Genomic DNA, 27,500 nt, shown 5'->3' with positions numbered 1-27,500 from the left:
GTTAGAAATGATATAAAGTAAGTGTGTGTGTGTGTGTGTGTGTGTGTGTGTGTGTGTGTGTGTGTGTGTGTGTGTGTGTGTATGTGTGTGTATGAAGAAATGAAGGAGCCGCCATGCCGAGGCGAGTGTGTGATGATTATACATGTCACCTGACGCTAAACTGGTAGTTAGCTTCTACTATTAGAAACTTTAACCTTAGCTAAGGTGTGATTGTGAGGAGGTTCTTTGAAATAAATGAACTCTGGGATCCATTTAGGTCTAAAGTGTATTCTGTGTATCCTGCAGACTCGTCTCTCAGTGTTCATTTGTTTTACTAACATTTAAAGGTAATTATAAGGAAGAGTTAAAGTAAAAATGTGCAGGTTTTCCTGCAGAACCTCTCTGTCTTTTATATGGCTTCTGTGTGATGACTGAGTGAGAAGGTTCTGGAAGGTTCTGGATCTCCTCAGATTTTACTAGCCATGATCTTTTTGTTGAGTTTCTTGAAGAAAGATTGGATATTACAGAACCTACACTTCTTCCTCTTCCGGTTCCTTCCTCGTTTGTAGTAGACTCCGTCCCAGTTCACCTCACTCTCCTCGTCTTTCACCCAGGGTCTCCAGGCCCCACCATTGTTCTGTGGGTTGGCGCGCGGGTCGTCTGGCGGGTACCGGACCACCGTGGCTGTGCTGTTGTAGAAGGCCAGGCGCTGGAGTAGTTTCTTCACCACATCGGGTCGGTTCTCAGTCAGGTCGTTTCTCTCGCACGGATCTGCCGTTATGTTAAAGAGCCAAATCGACTTCTTTTCCTTGTCCACGTTTCCTCGCTCCAGGTTCCACCATCCGATAGGGAAGCTGCTTAACAGCTGAGGTGGGACCCAGTCACCATGACCCGGATCTCCTGTGAGAAGCTTCCAATCTCCCACTCTTATAGCTGCCTGGACCGCCGTATCCCACAATCCCTTGCCTTCTTGCAGTGACCCTAAACCTCTCCGGTGCAGAGGATCGATGTTGTGTAAGATTTCATACCTGGGGGACATTTTACTTTCGCTGATAACCGGCCAAACGTCAAAACCATCCAATTTCTCATTCTGTGAAATGTTTCCTCCGGCCAAATGTACAAGAGTCGGGAACCAGTCCGTGATGTGGATTAGTGCTTTACTAATCCTGCGCTTGTAGCGTATTAGTGGGCTGTGCACAAACCCCAGGGCTCTGACTCCACCCTCCCAGTAAGTCCCCTTGCGCCCTCTTAAGGGCCAGTTGCTCCCTCCAGTGAAGGGCTGTGCTCCATTATCCGAGGAAAAAATGATGATGGAGTTACGATAGTAGCCGTATTTGCGTAGCGCGTACGTAATGTTGTGCACCGCCTCATCCACAATGGAGATTGTAGCTGCATATTTCCTACGTGGCACATTCCCCATGCTGCGATACGGATAAATATATGACTTGGGTGGTTTTAAAGGCGCGTGAGCCGCCTGAAGCGACAGGAAAATGAAAATCGGCTGAGACGGTTTGTGTGTCGCTAAAATCTTGCGCACTCTCTGAGTGTACAAGTGAGTGGAGTATTTTCCCGCTTTACTCCATGCTAACGAGTCTCCGTCATGCAGGTCAAAGCCACACAGTGATTTCCCATCACATGAGTCGAACGTGTAATAATCCACGCTTCCTGTCAGCGAGCCAAAGAACGTGTGGAAGCCACGGTGTGTCGGGAGGCAGCGCTTACGGTAGAAGCCCAAGTGCCATTTTCCCACCATGTGGGTGGAGTAACCGGCCTCCTGAAGGCGCTGCGGGAGCGTGGATATGGTCAGTGGGAGGCAATTCGGCTGACGGGGACGGATGATGGAGTGCTGGAGGCCCGTGTGGATCTGATACCTGCACAGAAATACAGGTCATTGTTGTTAGTATGCTAACAGCTGGAAGAGCTTTCATAATTAGCCATAAATAAAATTACCTGCCCGTGATGAGCTGGCTGCGTGATGGCGTGCACAGCGGCTGCACGTAATAATTCTCCAGTCGAACTCCTTCAGCTGCCAGCTTGTCGAGGGTGGGGGTGTGAAACTCAGTGCTGTGGTATCCGATATCGTTAAAGCCCTGATCATCAGTCAGGATGAAGATGATGTGAGGAGGAGATCTGGGTTTAAACACGCCGCTGAAACGTTCCCAGTCGCTCTCCACCTGATCGGGTTTCATCCAGTCCCACAGAGCGCCGCCCAGGTCCAACACAAAACACAGAACATACAGGAACAACATGGCAGCGGAGGGTGAGGTGAAGTGGGGTGCGAGGGGTCTGAGGGGGGAAATCACTCACGTCCATAGAGATGAGAATGTGCAGTGAGGAACAAGGGGTCAAGTTAAAGGTCCAAAAGTCTTTCCAGCTTCTTTCTGTCCTCTGAAATCCACTTCATTTATTTTCATAACATCTCCTGTAGAACGTCTGGGAGTTAAAATCCAACCACTTCCTGACATTCACGTGGTGACTCACTGCTTAAGGATTTGGGCTATTAATCAGAAGGTTGTGAGTTTAAATCCCAGCACTGAGCTGCTACTGTTGTGTGAAAATCATATAATCCTCAGCTGTTGAGTCGAGTCCCATCTCTGCTGATAAATTCTTAACGACTCCAAAACACCAGTTTAAAATCCAGAAGGACATTTTAAGCAATGCAGCAGCACCAAGAAGGAAAATGAGCGACAAAGCAAGCAGCTCACGTCCACATCCACAGGGCAGTGCAAAATTCCAGCACAGTGAAAAAATGGTGAGTAAGAAAGGAGGACAAAAGCTTTAGGTTAACACACAGCTCCTCGTTCCTCTGCGTTTCTGCTGGATTTACTCTCTTCCAGCTCTCTTGTGTCTCTGTCTCATCAAACTTCTCCAACTTCAGCTCTGACGTGAGAAATGTTGGGTTGCCAGATCTAAATAAAGACCCCAATTATAAATCTCAAGCTAAGTAAGATTCAGCTAAACAGTGGAGTGAAATATAGTTCCTTCTTATTTCATTCTTTTAATGCATTAATCATTAATAATTAAACAATGGACAGTTTTCTTCCACACTGCTGCCGGCTCGATCCGGGACTTATTTTCTGCTTGTTGTTATTTTCTGATGAATTCAGTGGAGTCAGAAACAAATGTGTGTTTTACAGCAAACAGTTTACTGCATTATGCCTTTGTTCATTGTACTTTTGTATTATCTGATATTTTTATAAAGCAGGGCTCTCAAGATTTGAAGACAAGCAAGCGTGACATCTTCAACCCCCCCCCCCCCACACACACACACACACACACACACACACAACACCCACACACCCCCCAACCCAAAAAAATATTAACAATGGGGGAGTTGTTTGGTAAAGATCACTGACCGCAATTTAATCAAATACAAAGTATTTATTTAAGTGTGTGTGTGTGTGTGTGTGTGTGTGTGTGAGAGAGAGAGAGAGAGAGAGAGAGAGAGAGAGAGAGAGAGAGAGAGAGAGAGAGAGAGAGAGAGAGAGAGAGAGAGAGAAAGAGAGAGAGAGAGAGAGAGAGAGAGAGAGAGAGAGAGAGAGTGAGAGAGATTATGACTGGTGGTGTTTATTGTAAGTGTTTGTTACCTTTTTGGACCCCTTTATCATGTGTAATGTTGCTCCCATATAAAACAGTTCAGCACAAGCCCAGACATGTTTAGGGTCATGATTGAGGACAATGTATCGTCCAGAGACATGATTGAGGACAATGTCCCATCCAGAGACATGGTTGAGGACAATGTCCCATCCAGAGACATGATTGAGGACAATGTCCCATCCAGAGACAAACTGTTTCGTGTTGAGGTTTTGTTCAAACCGACCATCAAAATTACCCTCACTAATTAATATGTTTTGTTTTTTTTTCATTGGTTGTTGTGTTAAATCTTACCCAGATACAATAGTGCTGTTTTCTGATTGGCTGATAAGTGTCAGGCAAGAACTCCAGGGGAGACGCGCTTGGTTCCTGCGCGGTTCCATAGAGACAGCGGTGCGGACTGATACATTTTGGGTGATGCGGCTTATTAAATATATGATAAATAGTCCGGTTTTCTGCGTGAGAAATACAATGTCGTGAGAAATGACTGACATGAGGGACGTCACGTTAATGCTTTATTTTGTAGTAAAGCTACAAACACTGAGCAGATACACTACATTCATTCATTTTCATTTATTCATTCCCTACCGCTTATCCGAACGTCTCGGGTCACGGGGAGCCTGTGCCTATCTCAGGCGTCATCGGGCATCGAGGCAGGATACACCATGGACGGAGTGCCAACCCATCACAGGGCACATACACACTCAGAACATGCAAACTCCACACACACAAGGCAGAGGCGGGAATCAAACCACCAAACCTGGAGGTTTGAGGCGAACGTCACCGTGCCCCCCTGATACACTGCAATATTATTTATCTATAGAGTTTTTTCATAATGTGACACTGAACACACTTTAGTACAGAGATGTGACACTGAACACACTTTAGTACAGCGATGTGACACTGAACACACTTTAGTACAGAGATGTGACACTGAACACACTTTAGTACAGTGATGTGACACTGAACACACTTTAGTACAGTGATGTGACACTGAACACACTTTAGTACAGAGATGTGACACTGAACACACTTTAGTACAGAGATGTGACACTGAACACACTTTAGTACATCGATGTGACACTGAACACACTTTAGTACAGTGATGTGACACTGAACACACTTTAGTACAGAGATGTGACACTGAACACACTTTAGTACAGTGATGTGACACTGAACACACTTTAGTACAGTGATGTGACACTGAACACACTTTAGTACAGAGATGTGACACTGAACACACTTTACTACAGTGATGTGACACTGAACACACTTTAGTACAGAGATGTGACACTGAACACACTTTAGTACAGAGATGTGACACTGAACACACTTTAGTACAGAGATGTGACACTGAACACACTTTAGTACAGAGATGTGACACTGAACACACTTTAGTACAGAGATGTGACACTGAACACACTTTAGTCACTGTATTAAACAGCAGCACTGTGACGAGGATTAACTTTGATATTATTACCGGAATAAACCGCGGACCTGGCAACACCGGCGCGCGCATCTCTCTCTCACACACACACACACACATACATACACACACACACACACACACACAGTCTCGGGCTGCAGTGACGTGTCCTTCTAAGCCCCGCCCCCTCCGCAGTGTTCAGGTCACAGCCGTATATGGAGCGCACATACCACGGTCTCTGTTCTAGCATGTTTGCGGCATGAATTACTGCCTCACCCTTACAATTTTCAGGCTCCTGGAACTCACTAACAGCATGTCCATGTTCCACGGGTGCTGTTGGAAGCCCTGTTGGGTTTGGCAGTGAAGGCTTTGCGCACTGGGGAAGCTCCACTCATTGCAGCAAAGTGTCCCGGTCAGTTCTCTTTTGTCAGTCAAGCAGCCTGTCAAAACAAATCCATTTGAATAAAACCACACAATTTTTTTTTAATTAATTTAAAAAAAAAAGTAAATATATATATATGATAAACATATATTTTAAATATATATGATTTTCTCAGTACAATACACTTGTAGTTCGGTACACACACAATAAGTATATATTACATATTTATTTTTTATTATTATTATTTAAGTGAATGTGTGGAACAGCAGCCTAACTCACCAAGAAGAGACTTTAGTGTTGTTATAAACAATATAAATACTTATATACACTTATAAACAATATAAACCCCCTATTCAGCCAATGACTGTTTTGTCCCGCCCCCACCCCGCTGCTTCAACCAATGACTGTTTTGTCCCGCCCTATATCCCTGCTTCGGCGAATGACTGTTTTGTCCCGTTAGGAATTGTTAGGTCTTGGCTTTAGGACCTGTTACGACCTGTTACGAACTGATTTCCAGTCCATCTACCACAGGGTGCCTTTGTCCAGCCCTCAACCCCCGATTCAGCCAATGACTTCGTTACTGTACTTAAGTAGAAATGTCACCTGTACCTTACTTCACTATTTAAGTTTGTCAACTTTCACTTTTACTCCACTACATTTCCTAGATAAAATGTAAACTTTTACTCTGTTATATTGTGCTTACGACGGCCAATATCTCGTCCCCCAAACAGTTCTCATCTCCCAAACATGTGGGAGTGTGGAATTCGACAGCAAGCTGTGGTACTGTAGGCTTCATAAGCTTTCACTACAAGAAACAGCTTTTCATCAAAGGTTTACAGCCAAAATAAGCAATATTAATCTAATCAATTCTATTACATGAGAATACACGATTATAAGAAAAAGAAAAGCATTTCAGAATTCTCTTGAACGTCTGAAAATAAAACATAATAAAACATGATGCATTATAATCTTCTTTTCTTTTGGAATCTTCTTCCAGCTGTCTAGGTACAGCGTCTGATCCCTCAGCGTCTTCTTCAACCATTGATTTCTTCATTCCTCAAGCTTCTTTTCCTTTATTTTATTCAACAGTTGTATTATTTCTTCTGCGGTTTTTTCTATTCTCTTCTTTTTTGCTTCTCTTTGTCTTTTTCTCCTAGCTCTATGTTTACTGGTATTTGTAGCCTTAATGTCACTTTTCTTTTGTATGGGAATATGAGAGCAGGGTTTTGAAGTTAGATAGCATTGATAAGGTTTATCTAATGAGCATGAAGTTAACCATTCATTTCCTTCATCATCCATTCTTCCCACCATTCCTACAACAACGGTGAACAGCATACCTGCCAATATCCAGCCACTTCACACAGCTATTGAAGAGGAGTGGACCAACATTCCACAGGCCAAAATCCACAACCTGATCAACTGTATGTGAAGCGTCGGCCAAATGCTGTAAAAGTAAATGTAAATGAGATGTGTTGCACTGTGTGAGACACATGGTGGTCACACCAGATACTGACTGGTTTTATAACCGCAATACAGTAAAACTGCACATTTAGAGTGGATTATTTAAAGATTGTAATATGAACTCATATGAATATAAATATGAATATAAATGATCATTACAATGAACAAAACAATCCATATAAAGTTAATCCAATTATAGTACAAAACATTTCAATTTAGATTAACAAAAATATTTACTGTAAATGTCCAGCAGTGTTTTTGTATTCTCACTTTTTGATCAGATATTTCTGTGCATGAGGAGTCTCTTGTCTAATATATTTTTATTTATGTTTTTTTTTTACTTTACATTTACAATTGAGTAAATTACTAATGTCCCTAAACATACCTTAATATTTCAGCAGTGCACATACAATCTCCACTCTAGCCAAAGATACAGCACTTTCACTTGTCTTCACATCTTAAACACCGCCCTTTAACATATACTGTTCTACAAACTGCAAAATTCATGTTTTTAGTACAAATATATTTGTACTAATTTATTTTAGGCAGTCAATGATATCATCAATGATATACAAACCAGCACCACACCTTGTGACAGAGCGTGTGTGTGTGTGTGTGTGTGTGTGTGTGTGTGTGTGTGTGTGTGTGTGTGTGTGTGTGTGTGTGTGTGTGTGTGTGTGTGTGTGTGTGTGTGTGTGTGTGTGTGTGTGTGAGTGTGTGTGTGTGTGTGTGCGTGTGCGTGTGCGTGTGCGTGTGTGTGTGTGTGTGTGTGCGTGTGCGTGTGCGCATGCGTGCCTGCGTCTCAGTCCTTCACTTCCTGCAGCACAGCAGCACCATTTTGTGACGAGTGAAAACTAAAAGATTTCAGGAGTAAAAACACAGTTAGTATCTTTTTCCCTTTCAGTCACCTGACTGGACTATTTCTACTTTTTTCTCTATTTTTTCTTTCCGTTGAAGGAACAGACTTTAAAACAAGAACAACAAAGAAAAGGGGAACTTATGAACTGTAAGTTATTATTATTATTATTATTATTATTATTATTATTATTATTATTATTATTATTATTATTATAGGACAATATTCTTTATTCATACCAAACAGGCCTGATTGTGTTCTATATAAAATGAGTTGATCGTATGTTCGAAACTGCGTCACTAACCCACCCACCCCCACTCCCCCCCCTCCCCCCCCCCCCTCTGCAGTATAAACTGTAATGAAAGTGAAAGTCAGCAGCTCCATTTAGTGACGAGTGAACAGTAAAAGATTTGAGGAGTAAAAACACAGTGAGTATCTAAAGCTCTAATATATAAACACACTGAAGTGACACTAGATACAGAAGAGTTTTGTGGGTTTGTACTGAAGCTTTAATGTACACAGGTTGTTTTATAACTTGATAGCGTGACTATTTCCTGTAAGTGAACTCTGTGCTGATTCAGGGTTTAATTTAACACACCGATGTTGGAGTGAAGTAAACGTGTGTCCTGCTGTAATCTGGAGAAGGAGACATGACCTCCAACATGAGTGTGTCTGGGAAACAGGACTTAAAGAAAGACGAGAGGTGACTTACTTTTACATTCACCAGTAATAAATACACACCGTCTCATGGGAACACATCTGTATCTCTAAACACTCACTAGTTAACACAGGAAGTCAACTTTAAGGTGTTTAATAGCAGTTTAATGTTTAATGATGACCACATTGTTTAACAGTTTTGAGTATTAATTATTGCTGATATTTCTGTTCTAGAATGATGGAGGGAAAGAGATCAGTCTCACCAGAACCCAGCTGTGTGTCCATGAAGAGTGACCAGTCAATGGGACGTCCAATTACCTTCAGAGACAGAGACAGTTCTACTGATGTGAGGTCAGTACAGTGAGGTGTTTTACAGCAGTGTTCCACCTGATCAAACTCACTCGTCTCATTATGAAGCCCTTCATGAGCTTTATCAGGTGTTGAAGCAGTTAACAGTGCTGAGTATTAATTATTGCTGATATTTCTGTTCTAGAATGATGGAGGGAAAGAGATCAGACTCACCAGAACCCAGCTGTGTGTCCATGAGGAGTGACCTGTCAATGGAACATCCACATAACTTCAGAGCCAGAGACAGTTGTACTGATATGAGGTCAGTATAGTGAGGTGTTTTACAGCAGTGTTCCACCTGATCAAACTCACTCGTCTCATTATGAAGCCCTTCATGAGCTTTATCAGGTGTTGAAGCAGTAAAACACTAAACTGTGCAGTGCTGCAGCTCTCGGACTGGCAGTGAGGAAAAGTGCTTTAAGAGTTCAGTTCAGTCTGCAGTCCCTGAGCTGGAGGGTCTGTGGTGCTACAGAAGAACATTTACACCTGGGACATTAATGACTATATAAAGATTTTATTCATTTATTCAAACATTTGTTTCTAAACATGTTGGTGTCAGTTAGGAAATCCTGAAATCAGTGTATTGTGTTAAGAGGATAGTGTTAAATATCTGTGTGTGTATTTATTAGTGTGTGATTTGTGCAGCTATGAATACATATAGTCCATATTACATGATGGGTTTTGTTTGTTCACAGACCACAAAAATCAAACATCAGCACAAATCAGCTGGACTCTATATTCAAGGTGTGTGTGTTGTTTTTAAAGTGTGTAATGTGTGTGTTGTGTTTAAAGTGTGTAATGTGTGTGTTGTGATCCCTTGTCATGTCTTGATGTGCAGCAGCATTAAGGGTAATCAGATGTATGAGTTTTAAATGTGATAATAAAAATAGACTTTTCTTCTTTGGATAAAATAAAACCCTCTCTCACTGTGTAACATGATAATATTTAGATCTGTTCCTGTGTGTTTCTAACCAGGATCTGAGTCCAGATTACCCAGCATGCACTGAGAGGGAGGTGGAGGATGAGGAGGATCTGCACAGTGTCACAGAGGGAGCGCTGAAGATCACACTGCACGTCCTGAAGAACATGAACCACACAGATCTCGCTAACACACTGCACAACAGTAAGAGCTCTGAGTCATGACTTTATTCCATCAGCTTCACTTTAGAGAGAGGAAATAGTTTTAGATATGAAGACTTTTAGTTTTACATTTAATTTTAATACCATGTTGTATCTGTTCATGGTCCAGCTTCAATAATATTTAGTCCATCAGTCAGGAATTAATAGCAGCGTTTGTACGATTTTGCATTATAACTATTTATTACTAAACTAGATATTACTTTGTTTATTAGAACTCGCCCCTGTGTATCAGACAAAGTTAAAGTCCAATCTGAGAGAGAAGTTTAACAGAATTAATGAAGGAATCTCACAGCATGGAAGCTCAGCACTTCTGAATGAGATCTACACTGAGCTCTACATCACAGAGGGTTGGAGTGGAGACATCAATAATGAACATGAGGTGAGACAGATTGAGGCAGCGTCCAGGAGACCAGCAACACAGGAGAAACCCATCAAATGTAATGAGCTCTTTAAAGACAAGTCCATCAGAACTGTGCTGACTAAAGGAGTTTCTGGAATTGGAAAAACAGTCTCTGTGCAGAAGTTCATTCTGGACTGGGCTGAAGGAGAAGTAAATCAGGACGTCACCTTCATGTTCCCACTTCCCTTTAGAGAGCTGAATCTGATGAAGAAACAAAATCTCAGTCTGATGAAACTTCTTCATCACTTTTTCCCAGAAATAAGAGAACTAGAATCAATAGACTGTGACTCCTACAAAGTGGTGTTGATCTTTGATGGTCTGGATGAGTGTCGACTTCCTCTAAATTTCCAGAAGAATGAGATATTGTGTGATGTGACAGAGTCAGCCTCAGTGGATGTGCTGCTGACGAACCTCATCAAGGGGAATCTGCTTCCCTCTGCTCTCCTCTGGATAACCACAAGACCAGGAGCAGCCAATCAGATCCCTCCTGAGTGTGTAGACCAGGTAACAGAGGTACGAGGCTTCAGTGATCCTCAGAAAGAGGAGTACTTCAGGAAGAGGATCAGTGATCAGAGCCTGGCTGATAAAATCATCAGTCACCTGAAGTCTTCAAGAAGCCTCTACATCATGTGTCACATCCCAGTCTTCTGCTGGATCTCAGCCACTGTTCTAGAGAGAATGTTGGGTGAAGCAGAGGGTGGAGAGATCCCCAAGACTCTGACTCAAATGTTCACACGCTTCCTGATCTTTCAGATCAAACACAAGGACCAAAAGTACCATCAGAAATGTGACCCTGATCCTCAGCAGACCAGAGAGAGTATCATGGCACTGGGAAAACTGGCTTTCCTCCAGCTGGTGAAAGGAAACCTGATCTTCTATGAGGAAGACCTGAGAGAGTGTGGCATTGATGTCAGAGAAGTGTCAGTGTACTCAGGAGTGTGTACCCAGATCTTCAGAGAGGAGTCTGGGCTTCACCTGGGGAAGGTGTTCAGCTTCGTACATCTGAGTGTTCAGGAGTTTCTGGCTGCTTTATACACATTTCTGTATTTCATCTCAAAAAAGAGAAATGTGTTAGAGAAGCAAGGTCTTAAAAGTTTCTTCAGAAATCCAAACATGTCTGATCTCCTCAGGAAGTTAAACATGTCTGATCTCCTCAGGAAGTTAAACATGTCTGATCTTTTCAGGAAGTCAAACCTGCCTGATCTCCTCAGGAAGTTAAACATGTCTGATCTTTTCAGGAAGTCAAACCTGTCTGATCTCCTCAGGAAGTCAAACCTGTCTGATCTCCTCAGGAGTGCAGTGGACAAGGCCTTACAGAGTGAGAATGGACACCTGGACCTGTTCCTCCGCTTCCTTCTGGGTCTCTCACTGGAGACCAATCAAACTCTTTTACGAGACTTAATGCCACAGACAGGAAGCAGATCTCACAGCAAACAGGAAACAGTGGAGTACATCAAGGAGAAGATCAGGAAGAATCCATCTCCAGAGAAATCCATCAATCTGTTCCACTGTCTGAATGAACTGAATGATGATTCTCTAGTGCAGGAAATACAAACTTACCTGAACAGAAGAGGTTACAGTCGTCTCAGAGGAACCAGTCTCTCTCCTGCTCAGTGGTCAGCTCTGGTGTTTGTGTTACTGACCTCAGAACAGGAGATGGATGTGTTTGAGTTGAGTAAATATGATCCATCAGATGAAGGTCTTCTGAAGCTGCTGCCAGTGGTCAAAGCCTCCAGAAAAGCTGTGTGAGTATTTTTATTTATAACTGTATTACTGCATGGTTTATTATTTTAATGTAACACTGAACTGCACTGTTTGGATTAATGTGTGTTAATAGTTCCTCTAATCATCTTTACACAAACCTCTGGTACTTTTACAGAAGATTGTGTCACTTTTTACACTAACATGTTATATCTGAACTGAGGGCTGGGCCACATGGACAACATCTTATAACATCATATGAGGCATTTTATAGCTTTTATATATGAATCATGAAAAATGAAATGTTCTCTAAAATTTATGTAAAAATATCTCTACAAAATAACTGCATGCATTTAAGAACTAAAGACATTTCTGAACTAAACAACAGTGAAAGACTTTTTCTGTTCTGTTTATATTGAAAGTGACATTTAACAAAACTCTCACAGATGAGAAAAACATCAGACTGACAAAATGGGATCAATATGGATAGAAAATATAAAAAGTAAATATTAAAACACTCTAATGTCCTTCAAGTATGTCTTTATGTTGAAGTTCCTCATCTTTTGTTGTGTGTGACACAGTGTTGTGGGGAGATTCACTCTGTCATGGCTTTTTTACTCAATTGTTCTTTCTAATAAAAATAAAACATAAATGCTTTTTAAAACTTTAACCCAATACGAAGGACAAACAAAAGTCTCCTTCAGTCTGCACTACTGCTAAACTTTACCAAGGACTGAGCTCGTGGTCAATAAAACATCAACCATCATTTTGGACCTCGACACATTGGACAGACGAAGTGAGAAAATGTTCAGCTTTATCTTCTTATTATGTTAGAAACAAGCTAGGCAGCGAACTCAGATGTGTGATGAAGATTTTCTTTCTCTAACACTGACCTGTTTGTAGAGGATGGAGTTTAAATGTGACTTTTTATATGAAGACTTTTATTTTGATGGGGTTCTTTGTTCTTTGCTTATCAAGTGTACAAGCAGGTAAAACAGAGAGGATGAATAATGTGTCACAGGTGAGTGTAGTGTCGTGACCGCTGTTATTAAAAAGTCCTGTTTTGTTCTACTTGGAGCTCGACAAAGACACAAAACTGTTAATGATCACATTCTTGTTCTTGGGTCGTGATTGTTGTTAATCTGTTGTGGTTGAATTATAGACAGTTTTTTGTCTGGTTCACTGCATCAGAAGATGGTGGATGTGGTAAAAACAGACGGTGAACACAAAGACGGTCGCACGTGACGGTCGGTCAGGTTTATCACCGTTACTGTTGAAGAGACGTCAGGTTTCGTTCTTTGGAACCTTTCTGTGGATTTTGGAGACATTAAGCTGTGGACTGTGTTTGTATTTATAAGCAGCTGTAGTGAATCTATATTTTTGTTGTACAACATTAATAACAGACTGGTTTTGTTCTCTGTTCATCATTATGTACTGATAAAATATTACACATTGGTACACTACATTCTACCATGTCACTTATAGCCCCCTGGAGCCCACCTACACAAATCCTTTAGTGTAACACACAGTAGTGTTGTGTTAGATTTGTACCTACAAGGTGGGTTAGATTTCCTGCTATGTGTATAGTCAGTGTTTTAGATTGAACAAACGAATGTCTGTATGTTGATCCATCTAAAGCTAATACTTGTGTATATACAGTGTGACTCATTTAAAGGTAAGAAGTTTGACTTTGTTTATTTCTGATGCTGTGTGCAGTCGTGCTGATGTGACGTCACTCTGTAAACAGGGAAGGAGCTCAGATTTGAGAAGAAAACCCCACGTTCACTTCTCAGTTGTGGAGGCATAAAGACATGATCCCATTTACTCTGTGGAGAAAGAAGGGTTCACTAAGTTGTGTTGAAATAGTAACAGTGACATCTGTAGTAAACAGTACAATGTTCTTTAAAATATCCTTTATTTACATTGTTTATGATCGATGAGAGATTTTTACACATCTATATTTTATAAAAAATACAAATCATGATCAAGAATCATTTATAAGGTTAAAAACCTTTCTCTTTAGTTTGGATGTGTTTGGACGTATGTGAACACTCCACCTGTATTCAGGTCCACACCAAACACCTGAACCAGTGTGTGTGTAAAATCAGAGGTCTGGAGGTGACAGATTTGTACGTGTACGAGCACAGAGAACAACACACACCAACTGTTTTAGTGTCTCTGTGAAATCCAACATATAACTGAGTGTAAAGTACGACTAGTATTGTCATGTTATTAACTGGTAGTGTACAGCTGTATAATTCTTTATGTTCTGTAATAAAATGCACTGTATCTGCAGTGTTGGGTGTAGAAACTTGAACACAGATCAGAGTGTAGTGTTTGTAGGCTGCTCGCTCTCACATGTGTGTGTTATGTACATGACCTAATGGTCTTATAATAAATTGTAGCTGAGAGATTGTGGAGTGCAGAAAGACGTCCCTGCTCCTGTAAATGTGCTGATGTGGTGTCCTGTCCTCTGATTTGTGTGTGTGACACAAACACACTGACATTTCTGTTACAGCTTCAACTTTAGCTGGATTATGGCTGTGTTTGTGTGTTTGAGATCAGTGTTGTGATATTTCATCATTTCTCTTCCAGGCTGTGTGACTGTAATCTGACAGAGGAAAGCTGTAGAGTTCTGTCCTCAGTTCTCAGCTCAAACTCCTCCAGTCTGAGACAACTGGACCTGAGTTACAATAAACTGCAGGATTCAGGAGTGAAGCTGCTCTCTGATGGGCTGAAGGATCCACACTGTACACTGGAGATACTGAGGTACACACACACACACACAAACACACAAACACACACACACACACACACACACACACACACACACAATACTACTCCTATTTACAGTGAGGACAATAAATTAATTTCTCTGCTGTTATCTGTCCTCATGGAGCTGCTACCATTTTATAGACCTGTTCCTGTTGTTCAATGGGAGCAAAACTGTTCCTGAAATTGTTTGTAACACAAAGTAAAAGTGTGTACAATGTACACAGATCTACACACTGAACACACTGTAATGAAGCAGTAAAGGACAGTGTGTAAATGTGTAAATGTTCTCCAGCAGAACTTTCCCCAGAGCTGCTGAACACACTGTATGAACATCTCTCTGCTAGAAATAAAGAGACGTGTTTGTTCAGAGTGACGTCTCTGTTATTATCTTCTTACAGAAAGTTAAAGACATCTCAGTCTCATATGAGCTGAGACACATGGATCTGTCCAAGAGCAGTCCAACTTTATACACAGATGTTCATGTTAGATTTTTATCCTGATATTAGAACCTTGTGTTCAGGTCCACACTTTATTTCTTACTGATGGAAACACCTCAATTCACTATCAGACAAATAAATCAAACACTTCATAATTTCTCTTCCAGTCTGTATCGGTGTAATCTGACAGAGGAAAGCTGTAGAGTTCTGTCCTCAGTTCTCAGCTCAAACTCCTCCAGTCTGAGACAACTGGACCTGAGTGGCAATAAACTGCAGGATTCAGGAGTGAAGCTGCTCTCTGATGGGCTGAAGGATCCACACTGTACACTGGAGATACTGAGGTACACACACACACACACACACACACACACAATACTACTCCTATTTACAGTGAGGACAATAAATGAATTTCTCTGCTGTTATCTGTCCTCATGGAGCTGCTACCATTTTATAGACCTGTTCCTGTTGTTCAATGGGAGCAAAACTGTTCCTGAAATTGTTTGTAACACAAAGTAAAAGTGTGTACAATGTACACAGATCTACACACTGAACACACTGTAATGAAGCAGTAAAGGACAGTGTGTAAATGTGTAAATGTTCTCCAGCAGAACTTTCCCCAGAGCTGCTGAACACACTGTATGAACATCTCTCTGCTAGAAATAAAGAGACGTGTTTGTTCAGAGTGACGTCTCTGTTATTATCTTCTTACAGAAAGTTAAATACATCTCAGTCTCATATGAGCTGAGACACATGGATCTGTCCAAGAGCAGTCCAACTTTATACACAGATGTTCATGTTAGATTTTTATCCTGATATTAGAACCTTGTGTTCAGGTCCACACTTTATTTCTCACTGATGGAAACACCTCAATTCACTATCAGACAAATAAATCAAACACTTCATCATTTCTCTTCCAGTCTGCGTGACTGTAATCTGACAGAGGAAAGCTGTAGAGTTCTGTCCTCAGTTCTCAGCTCAAACTCCTCCAGTCTGAGAGAACTGGACCTGAGTGGCAATAAACTGCAGGATTCAGGAGTGAAGCTGCTCTCTGATGGGCTGAAGGATCCACACTGTACACTGGAGATACTGAGGTACACACACACACACACACACACACACACACACACACACACACACACAGTTTATAATTATTACATGAAATTGATGAACATATTTAATCATCATAGCTTTATTTCTATAGAACCTGTAAACACAAAATTCAGACCTGCTTTACAATAGAATATTTATATAATATGACAAAAATTAAAATGCATTAACTAACAGCAGTACAATATTAAAGCTAAATGTAAAAGTCATGAACAATCAGACAGAAAATAGAACATGATAAACTTGGACTTGTACACAAATGGTATTATATGATGCTGTTTTTCCCCAAAGCTCCAACTCCAGAACTCGAGCTGCTCATTTCGATTGTAGACGAATGTCCAGATAAACAGATATAAAACTTCTCCAAAGTGCTACAGACTCTCCATAGCATGACTCCGCCCCCTTCTGCTCTTGTTGGAGACTCACATATGAACTGAATGAATGATCTGTCTTGTTCCATCATATCCTTCAGTTCAGACTGAACCACATGTCCCAGTTTGTACAGAATCAGTACTGCTCTCCTTCAGTAAGAGCTGAATTCCTTCTACAGGTCCAACCAATGACATTGTTCCTTCACACACACACACACACACACACACACACACACACACACACACACACTCTACTGCAGTCAGTGAACAGCAGCTGAAGCAGTCACGTGTTTTACACAGGAGGGACTTCAGTGGACAGAAATCTGAGTCAGCACATGGAAGTTTGTTTCAGCACATTATCCTGTTTCAGAAAGTTAATTACATCTCAGTCTCATATGAGCTGAGACACATGGATCTGTCCAAGAGCAGTCCAACTTTATACACAGATGTTCATGTTAGATTTTTATCCTGATATTAGAACCTTGTGTTCAGGTCCACACTTTATTTCTTACTGATGGAAACACCTCAATTCACTATCAGACAAATAAATCAAACACTTCATCATTTCTCTTCCAGTCTGTGTGACTGTAATCTGACAGAGGAAAGCTGTAGAGTTCTGTCCTCAGTTCTCAGCTCAAACTCCTCCAGACTGAGAGAACTGGACCTGAGGGGCAATAACCTGCAGGATTCAGGAGTGAAGCTGCTCTCTGATGGGCTGAAGGATCCACACTGTACACTGGAGATACTGAGGTACACACACATACACACACACACACACACACACACACACACACACAGACCACACACACACACACACACACACACTACACACACACACACACAGTTTTAATAAACACTACAACATCCAGTTCTCCTCTGTGGTAGGAGATTACTGTACTGTACTGTAATTGTAGTGACCTGATATATTGTCATTGTTGTGTGTGTGAGATGGAGAGTAAATGTACTGTATATAAAGATTTTGTGTAGTTCATGTTTTCAATACTAAACCTGAGTGTGTTAAGTGTGAGAAGGTTTTCTTTCTTGCAGGATGTTTAACTGCAGTATTACAGATGAAGGTTGTGCTGCTCTGGCTTCAGCTCTGAGGTCAAACTCCTCATCACACCTGAGAGAACTGGATCTGAACTTTAATAATCCAGGAGAATCAGGAGTGAAGCTGCTCTCTGATCTACTGAAGGATCCACACTGTAAACTGGAGACACTACAGTGAGTTACTGACTTACTGTCTCTTTACTGTATGATATTGTGTAATATTCACTGTGTGCTGTAAAATGTCACATCTAATGTGTGTATTTATGTTTCTGTTGTTCATAAGTAATGTGTTTAAATGTGTCTGTAATTCTGTCCTGTTGTGTTTTTCAGCATTAATTATGATACACTCACCAGGTCTGGTGTATGACAGGAGTCTCTCCTCAGACCTTTTTTCCAGGATAAAGCAGTTATGGTGGTGAAGCGTTAGAACACGTCCCACATTTCCAGCAGTTTGGGAGCTGAATCATTCATATTCAGATGTAGAAGATCCATAACAATAACTGTGACTGATCACATCCTTTTATCCTCTCAGCTACAACTTCACACTTTAACATCTTTTACAATCCAAAGTCAAATCCTTCAGCATCTACACACAACACAGAGATATCATCACATCATCACACTGATTACACAAATACACATCCATGTGTTACAGATGTTTACACATTATTTTTACCTCTTTAATTGGATCTCAGATTAGTTTCTCCACAGATGATTGACTCACAGATTTATTTCTTTTCCTTTAAAAGTCTCTTCTTTTCAAACCCTTTTCACCAAACACTTAAAAATCTTTATTAAAATCCCTTTGAACATTAAAGGAATCTTCTTTTTGTAGTTGATCTATTTTTCTATATTTTAATTTCTTCTTTCTTAATTTCCTCATGACATTTTTATCTTGGTTGCATCTTGTTTTTATATCATTTAACTTCTTTCTTTTTTCTCTTTCCACCATATATTTTGCTTTATTTCTTCATTTTGTCCCCTCGAGTTCTTTCTCCTCCCTTTTTTATATTTTTGTTCTCTTTGGCCAATTCATTCTCTAATTTTTTAAAATGTACTTTTACTTTTTAATGTTATTCCTTCCTTCTTTCCTTCCTTTCTTTCTTTCTCCCATTCTACAATATTTAATTAAAAATGTTTAATTAAAAATCTAACATTATCTTCCTCATTCATTTCATTTCCTTTGTGTTTTTCTTTAATTTCTCTAAACATAAAATCATAGTTGTTTTTCTTTAAACGTTCTGTATTTAGAACCCATACACTTTGTCCCCTTTCTACATTATTCCAGTCTTAATAAATAAAAACTCATGATACTCAAACTTGTTTCCTTATATCTGATTTTGTCTGTAAAGTTTTCTACATTTCTTGAACATAAAATAAAGACAATTGTTGTCCTGCAAGTTTTTCACTGTATCTCTTCTTTCCTTCCTACATTTCTCTCTCTCCACACGTCTATCAGGTTGTTTTCACTCATTAGATCCTTTAGTTCTTTTCTCTCTGTATCTGATTTAATAACCATCCCATCTGCCATATGGAGTTTACTGTAAACAGTCACTGCAAGTCCCATCATTATTATTTCTTTAAGCTTCTTTAAAATTCTTTTTAAGGGATTAAATAATTCTTTCTTTTCTTTTTTATCTGTTGGGTCATGAACATTTACTAAACTGACAAAAAGGAGAACTAAAACTTCACTGTGTAGAGGCAAATTCTAGTGTTATTTGTACCCCAGGTGTGTGTGTGCTGTGTGTGTGTTTTGTGTGTGTGTGTGTGTGTGTGTGTGTGTGTGTGTGTGTGTGTGTGTGTGTGTGTGTGTGTGTGTGTGTGTGTGTCAGTTCTTATCAACAATTATATAAAAACACTCATGATATTTAAAATGTCCTCTACACCAGCCTCCTGACTGCTTTAAGCTGCTATCAGGTAGTTTTAAAAAAAAAGCATAAAACAAAGTGAAATGGAGGAGAGCTTCACTTCACTGTCTTGACTGCTGCCACTGAATAATAAAATGATGTTTTTACAGAATTCAAACAGTAAAGTAAATAAATGTCTTTGTCAAAAGTTTACAGCACCTGAGATTCCCAGGCAGTCGCACATCCAAGTACTAATCAGGTCTGAGATCAGACGAGATCGAGCGATCACAGGTTGGTTTGGCTGCAACAAAATAATCAGCTTAATCAGTTAGACGTGTAATTTTCTATTAAATAATAACAGTCTGTAATTGAGTTCATAGGACTTTTGTATAAAATAAGTAGTGCGTGTTGTCAAGATTGAGATCCAGTGTGTATCACAATGACAAAAAGTCTAAAACAAATAAACATCCCATAATAACCTGTTAAAATGTCCTGCAATGTTTACAGTGTTAAAAGTCGTATACAATATTTACTATTCTTCTGCATGAAGTGTTTTCTGTAGTGTGGGTCATTTTTATAATAAAGAAATCTTTATACACTGATGATACTATTCCATATTCCTGATAACCAGTACAATAAAGATTAAAGGCTCGGCTCAATCCTCATAGCAGTGTTTAACAATATACCAACACTATTAAATATACCAAGCCCTTTAATCCTGAACTGATTACTCTGTGATTACTCTGTGATTATTACTCTGGCTCTTAACTGTGACGTGACATACGGCTAAGTACTGTATGGTGACCCATACTCAGAATTCGTTCTCTGCATTTAACCCATCCACAGAGAGCAGCTGGGTGGGGGTGGGGGGTGATTCAGTTGCTCAAGGGCACCTCAGTCGTGGCCAGCCCGAGACTCAAACCCACAACCTTAGGGTTAGGAGTCAAACTCTCTTATCATTAGGCCACGACTTCCCACAGATGAACTCTGTACATCTGTGTACATCATGTCATGTTCTACCACAGGGTTTCTGTGGATCTGGAGTCCATCCCATGAACACTGGACATGTGAAGGAATCCACCATGGACGAGATGATATCAATCACAATGAAGTATATTATAGTAGATAAATAAACCTTGTGTTGTCTCTCTGGCTGTTCGGGATGTAACTGAACATTAATACATCATTTGGATTAAAAAGACACCGTGACCAAGAGCATCACTACCAGAGATATTATGTGACGATGGCTGGGGGAGTTTGTGCTCTGTGGTAAAGTGTTTAGGCTTCACAGCTGACATTAGGGATGATAGTGGAGACAGACGCTGACCAGTAGGGCTGAGGGGAAAAAATCAATTCAATTTACACTAGAATCGATTTATATTTACTTATTTTACTTTTCCTAAGAGTCGGTGGAGGGAAGTTACCAATTAAATTCCAGCAAAGTGCGCGATGTATTTGTTGTTATCTATAGCAGTGGTCCCCAACCTCCGGTCCGCGGACTGGTACCGGTCCGTGGATCAAATGGTACCGGGCCGCCCAAGGAACATTAAATTATTTCCATTGCATTTACTGTGGTGTATTTCTTTCGGGTTTGTGCGACTTTTCATGGACAAGAGGTTAACCGGGAGCTGAGAGACGCCACCTAAAGCCCCACCATGCGCAAAATAGTGCTTGGTCTACGTGTTTAGCAAAATTAGCAAATTAGCTACACATTAGCAAAAATGAGCACGAAACAGACGACATTAGAAGGTTTCCTTGGGGAAAAGAAAAGGCCCAGTGAAGAGACAGAAGAGCCTTCAACATCAAAAGCCCTATTCGGACGGGATTAGTTTTACGTGAGGACGTGGAGTAATGCAATATTACCTCAGGACGTCTGTAATATTAATTGTCCAATTCACACAGGACAAGACGTCTCAGTAAAACTAGCAGAAGGGGGAGGGGTAACTCGCTTTACACACCACAGTAACCTCCTTGTCGTCATGTGCGTATGACGTCGCTTCCTGTTATCACGTGCGCAAAAAAAAGACAACATGGCACATCCATGCATGCAAAACGCGCCAAAAACTACTTTTAAACAGGAAATGACGGAATTTTACCGTACATATTTACAGCGGGTCTATTCGGACGGGATCAGTATTACCTGAGGTCATTTTTCCGGACCTTTTTACAGAAGGTAAAAGTCGCCGTAATCTTTACTGACATCGTCCGTAATGATTCCCGAGATGACGCATTCGGACGGGACTAAAATCACAGAGAAGCTGTGGTAATAATTACTTTACCCCCACTTCCCTGCGTAAAACTAGTCCCGTCCGAATAGTGCTAATGTCAGTAAATATTACGGCGACTTTTACCTTCTGTAAAAAGGTCAGGAAAAATGATGATGTCCTGAGGTAAAATTGCGTTACTCCACGTCCCCACACAGAACTAATCCCGTCCGAATAGTGCTAAAGAAACATAAAACTTTTAACAGACAATACCATGAGTCCTACTTAAAATATGGATTTATCGGGACAGGTGATTCCCACACACCAACGCCCTATGGGGTCAGAATTGTTTCGTTATTCTGAATAAATATACTAAGATCCACAAATAAATATAAAGAGTTTCACAAATATTTTTTAAATTAACAAATGCACAATAATCAAACCGTAAATATATGTTACAAATTTCACAAAAAGAAATGAAATTCACAAATAAATAAAATGTGATTTGCAAATAAAAAAATATTTATAAATTGTATTTATTTGTGAATGGGACAATCGGACACCGGTCTCGTGGCGCTGACCAATCGTGGCACGGTCTACCTCCAACCAATCACGTGCCACGATTGGTCAGCGCCACGAGACCGTTGTCCGATTGGCTGGAGTAGATGGTGGGCGAAGTCCACCTATTTGTGGATTCTTGAGCAAATTGATTTTTCCACAAATGAGCAGGAAGACATTCACTAATAAATACAATTAAATATATATATTTATAAATAGTTTTTTTTATTTGCAAATCACATTTTATTTATTTGTGAATTTCATTTATTTTTGTGAAATTTGTAACATATATTCGGAAGACAAGCAAGCGTGACATCTCCAACACCCCCCCCCCCCACACACACACACACACACACACACACACACACAACACCCACACACACCCCAACCCCAAAAAATATTAACAATGGGGGAGTTGTTGTTTGGTAAAGATCACTGACCGCAATTTAATCAAATACAAAGTATTTATTTAATTTCCATTTATTAATATGTGTGTGTGTGTGTGTGTGTGTGTGTGTGTGTGTGTGTGTGTGTGTGTGTGTGTGTGTGTGTGTGTGTGTGTGAGAGAGAGAGAGAGAGAGAGAGAGAGAGAGAGAGAGAGAGAGAGAGAGAGAGAGAGAGAATGACTGGTGGTGTTTATTGTAAGTGTTTGTTACCTTTTTGGACCCCTTTATCATGTGTAATGTTGCTCCCATATAAAACAGTTCAGCACAAGCCCAGACATGTTTAGGGTCATGGTTGAGGACAATGTCCCATCCAGAGACATGGTTGAGGACAATGTCCCATCCAGAGACATGATTGAGGACAATGTCCCATCCAGAGACATGGTTGAGGACAATGTCCCATCCAGAGACATGATTGAGGACAATGTCCCATCCAGAGACATGATTGAGGACAATGTCCCATCCAGAGACATGATTGAGGACAATGTCCCATCCAGAGACAAACTGTTTCGTGTTGAGGTTTTGTTCAAACCGACCATCGAAATTACCCTCACTAATTAATATGTTTTGTTTTTTTTTCATTGGTTGTTGTGTTAAATCTTACCCAGATACAATAGTGCTGTTTTCTGATTGGCTATTGTGTAGCCTCTTGTTTTGATTGGCTGATAAGTGTCAGGCAAGAACTCCAGGGGAGACGCGCTTGGCTCCTGCCCGTTTCCATAGAGACAGCGGTGCGGACTGATACATTTTGGGTGATGCGGCTTATTAAATATATGATAAATAGTCCGGTTTTCTGCGTGAGAAATACAATGTCGTGAGAAATGACTGACATGAGGGACGTCACGTTAATGCTTTATTTTGTAGTAAAGCTACAAACACTGAGCAGATACACTACATTCATTCATTTTCATTCATTCATTCCCTACCGCTTATCCGAACGTCTCGGGTCACGGGGAGCCTGTGCCTATCTCAGGCATCATCGGGCATCGAGGCAGGATACAACCCATCACAGGGCACACACACACACTCTCATTCACACACACACACACACACACACACTACGGACAATTTTCCAGAGATGCCAATCAACCTACCATGCATGTCTTTGGACCGGGGGAGGAAACCGGAGTACCCAGAGGAAACCCCCGAGGCACGGGGAGAACATGCAAACTCCACACACACAAGGTGGAGGTGGGAATCGAACCCCCGACCCTGGAGGTGTGAGGCGAACATGCAAACTCCACACACACAAGGTGGAGGTGGGAATCGAACCACCAAACCTGGAGGTTTGAGGTGAACGTCACCGTGCCCCCCTGATACACTGCAATATTATTTATCTATAGAGTTTTTTCATAATGTGACACTGAACACACTTTAGTACAGTGATGTGACACTGAACACACTTTAGTACAGAGATGTGACACTGAACACACTTTAGTACAGCGATGTGACACTGAACACACTTTAGTACAGCGATGTGACACTGAACACACTTTAGTACAGCGATGTGACACTGAACACACTTTAGTACAGTGATGTGACACTGAACACACTTTAGTACAGTGATGTGACACTGAACACACTTTAGTACAGTGATGTGACACTGAACACACTTTAGTACAGAGATGTGACACTGAACACACTTTAGTACAGAGATGTGACACTGAACACACTTTAGTACAGAGATGTGACACTGAACACACTTTAGTACAGAGATGTGACACTGAACACACTTTAGTACAGTGATGTGACACTGAACACACTTTAGTACAGAGATGTGACACTGAACACACTTTAGTACAGAGATGTGACACTGAACACACTTTAGTACAGTGATGTGACACTGAACACACTTTAGTACAGAGATGTGACACTGAACACACTTTAGTACAGAGATGTGACACTGAACACACTTTACTACAGTGATGTGACACTGAACACACTTTAGTACAGAGATGTGACACTGAACACACTTTAGTACAGAGATGTGACACTGAACACACTTTAGTACAGCGATGTGACACTGAACACACTTTAGTACAGCGATGTGACACTGAACACACTTTAGTACAGCGATGTGACACTGAACACACTTTAGTACAGAGATGTGACACTGAACACACTTTAGTACAGAGATGTGACACTGAACACACTTTAGTACAGTGATGTGACACTGAACACACTTTAGTACAGAGATGTGACACTGAACACACTTTAGTACAGAGATGTGACACTGAACACACTTTAGTACAGAGATGTGACACTGAACACACTTTAGTACAGAGATGTGACACTGAACACACTTTAGTACAGAGATGTGACACTGAACACACTTTAGTACAGTGATGTGACACTGAACACACTTTAGTACAGTGATGTGACACTGAACACACTTTAGTACAGCGATGTGACACTGAACACACTTTAGTACAGCGATGTGACACTGAACACACTTTAGTACAGCGATGTGACACTGAACACACTTTAGTACAGCGATGTGACACTGAACACACTTTAGTACAGCGATGTGACACTGAACACACTTTAGTACAGCGATGTGACACTGAACACACTTTAGTACAGAGATAAGACACTGAACACACTTTAGTACAGAGATGTGACACTGAACACACTTTAGTACAGAGATGTGACACTGAACACACTTTAGTACAGTGATGTGACACTGAACACACTTTAGTACAGAGATGTGACACTGAACACACTTTAGTACAGCGATGTGACACTGAACACACTTTAGTACAGCGATGTGACACTGAACACACTTTAGTACAGCGATGTGACACTGAACACACTTTAGTACAGAGATGTGACACTGAACACACTTTAGTACAGCGATGTGACACTGAACACACTTTAGTACAGAGATGTGACACTGAACACACTTTAGTACAGCGATGTGACACTGAACACACTTTAGTACAGAGATGTGACACTGAACACACTTTAGTACAGTGATGTGACACTGAACACACTTTAGTACAGAGATGTGACACTGAACACACTTTAGTACAGAGATGTGACACTGAACACACTTTAGTACAGAGATGTGACACTGAACACACTTTAGTACAGTGATGTGACACTGAACACACTTTAGTACAGAGATGTGACACTGAACACACTTTAGTACAGTGATGTGACACTGAACACACTTTAGTACAGAGATGTGACACTGAACACACTTTAGTACAGTGATGTGACACTGAACACACTTTAGTACAGAGATGTGACACTGAACACACTTTAGTACAGAGATGTGACACTGAACACACTTTAGTACAGTGATGTGACACTGAACACACTTTAGTACAGAGATGTGACACTGAACACACTTTAGTACAGAGATGTGACACTGAACACACTTTAGTACAGAGATGTGACACTGAACACACTTTAGTACAGAGATGTGACACTGAACACACTTTAGTACAGAGATGTGACACTGAACACACTTTAGTACAGAGATGTGACACTGAACACACTTTAGTACAGTGATGTGACACTGAACACACTTTAGTACAGTGATGTGACACTGAACACACTTTAGTCACTGTATTAAACAGCAGCACTGTGATGAGGATTAACTTTAATATTATTACCGGAATAAACCGCGGACCTGGCAACACCGGCGCGCGCATCTCTCTCTCTCACACACACACACACACACACACACACACACACACACACACACACACACACACACACACACGCGCGCGCGCGCGGTCTCGGGCTGCAGTGACGTGTCCTTCTAAGCCCCGCCCCCTCCGCAGTGTTCAGGTCACAGCCGTATATGGAGCGCACATACCACGGTCTCTGTTCTAGCATGTTTGCGGCATGAATTACTGCCTCACCCTTACAATTTTCAGGCTCCTGGAACTCACTAACAGCATGTCCATGTTCCACGGGTACTGTTGGAAGCCCTGTTGGGTTTGGCAGTGAAGGCTTTGCGCACTGGGGAAGCTCCACTCATTGCAGCAAAGTGTCCCGGTCAGTTCTCTTTTGTCAGTCAAGCAGCCTGTCAAAACAAATCCATTTGAATAAAACCACACAATTATTTTAAATTAATTTAAAAAAAAGTAAATAAATATTTGATAAACATATATTTTAAATATATATGATTTTCTCAGTACAATACACTTGTAGTTCGGTACACACACAATAAGTATATATTACATATTTATTTTTTATTATTATTATTTAAGTGAATGTGTGGAACAGCAGCCTAACTCACCAAGAAGAGACTTTAGTGTTGTTATAAACAATATAAATACTTATATACACTTATAAACAATATAAATACTTATATACACTTATAAACAATATAAGTACTTATATACACTTATAAACAATATAAACCCCCTATTCAGCCAATGACTGTTTTGTCCCGCCCTATATCCCTGCTTCGGCGAATGACTGTTTTGTCACGTTAGGAATTGTTAGGTCTTGGCTTTAGGAAGTGTTACGACCTGTTACGACCTGTTAGGACCTGTTAGGAACTGATTTCCAGTCCATCTACCACAGGGTGCCTTTGTCCAGCCCTCAACCCCCGATTCAGCCAATGACTTCATTACTGTACTTAAGTAGAAATGTCACCTGTACTTTACTTCACTATTTAAGTTTGTCAACTTTCACTTTTACTCCACTACATTTCCTAGATAAAATGTAAACTTTTACTCTGTTATATTGTGCCTATGACGGCCAATATCTCGTCCCCCAAACAGTTCTAATCCCCCAAACATGTGG

The 27,500-nt window shown here is 40.7% G+C and overlaps 2 protein-coding genes and 2 long non-coding RNA genes across 5 annotated transcripts in view; 1 reads left to right on the top strand and 3 right to left on the bottom strand.

Moving 5' to 3' along the window:
- arsib (arylsulfatase family, member Ib) overlaps positions 1-2,882 on the bottom strand; it is a 3,503-nt gene extending 621 nt beyond the window's left edge. The window contains exons 1-2 of one of the 2 annotated variants that reach the window (XM_047805668.1): positions 1,930-2,882; positions 514-1,850 (exon numbers count right to left, since the gene is read on the bottom strand). In XM_047805668.1, coding sequence (XP_047661624.1) covers positions 514-1,850; positions 1,930-2,228 — 1,636 coding nt within the window. In that variant the 5' untranslated portion in view covers positions 2,229-2,882. Of the gene's footprint in view, positions 1,851-1,929 lie in introns of both variants that reach the window. The other variant, XM_047805667.1, reaches the window with a different exon arrangement.
- Positions 2,883-4,889: 2,007 nt separating this feature from the next.
- On the bottom strand, positions 4,890-7,347 carry LOC125139882. The gene is made up of 3 exons (XR_007139027.1): positions 7,228-7,347; positions 6,719-6,825; positions 4,890-5,439 (listed from the first exon to the last, which is right to left on the bottom strand). It is a non-coding gene; the product is annotated as an uncharacterized LOC125139882 (long non-coding RNA).
- Positions 7,348-8,348: 1,001 nt separating this feature from the next.
- LOC125139881 (NACHT, LRR and PYD domains-containing protein 12-like) lies at positions 8,349-17,862 on the top strand. Its single transcript, XM_047805887.1, has 10 exons — positions 8,349-8,401; positions 8,849-8,965; positions 9,399-9,447; positions 9,679-9,826; positions 10,056-11,376; positions 11,539-11,988; positions 14,540-14,713; positions 16,074-16,247; positions 17,211-17,384; positions 17,682-17,862. The coding sequence occupies exons 1-10, from the start codon at positions 8,349-8,351 to the stop codon at positions 17,860-17,862; spliced, it is 2,841 nt and encodes a 946-aa protein (XP_047661843.1).
- An 8,804-nt stretch (positions 17,863-26,666) lies between these two features.
- LOC125139883 overlaps positions 26,667-27,500 on the bottom strand; it is a 2,169-nt gene continuing 1,335 nt past the window's right edge. Inside the window, exon 3 of the long non-coding RNA XR_007139028.1 lies at positions 26,667-26,772. This is a non-coding gene — a long non-coding RNA (uncharacterized LOC125139883). The remainder of the gene's footprint in view (positions 26,773-27,500) is intronic.

Source organism: Tachysurus fulvidraco, chromosome 21, assembly GCF_022655615.1.
Source record: "Tachysurus fulvidraco isolate hzauxx_2018 chromosome 21, HZAU_PFXX_2.0, whole genome shotgun sequence".
NCBI classification, from domain to species: Eukaryota; Metazoa; Chordata; class Actinopteri; order Siluriformes; family Bagridae; genus Tachysurus; species Tachysurus fulvidraco.
The sequence above is the reverse complement of the archived record's forward strand: the minus strand, read 5'-3'. Positions and strand labels throughout refer to the sequence as shown.

What these genes read in the sequence shown, in the direction of transcription:
- LOC125139881 (XM_047805887.1), top strand. Translation starts at nt 8,349, where the DNA reads ATGACCTCCAACATGAGTGTGTCTGGGAAACAGGACTTAAAGAAAGAC. An exon ending in ATGTCTGATCTCCTCAGGAA is followed by an intron (nt 11,377 to 11,538) that starts GTTAAACATGTC and finishes TCTCCTCAGGAG; the next exon opens with TGCAGTGGACAAGGCCTTAC. An exon ending in TGTACACTGGAGATACTGAG is followed by an intron (nt 14,714 to 16,073) that starts GTACACACACAC and finishes TTTCTCTTCCAG; the next exon opens with TCTGCGTGACTGTAATCTGA.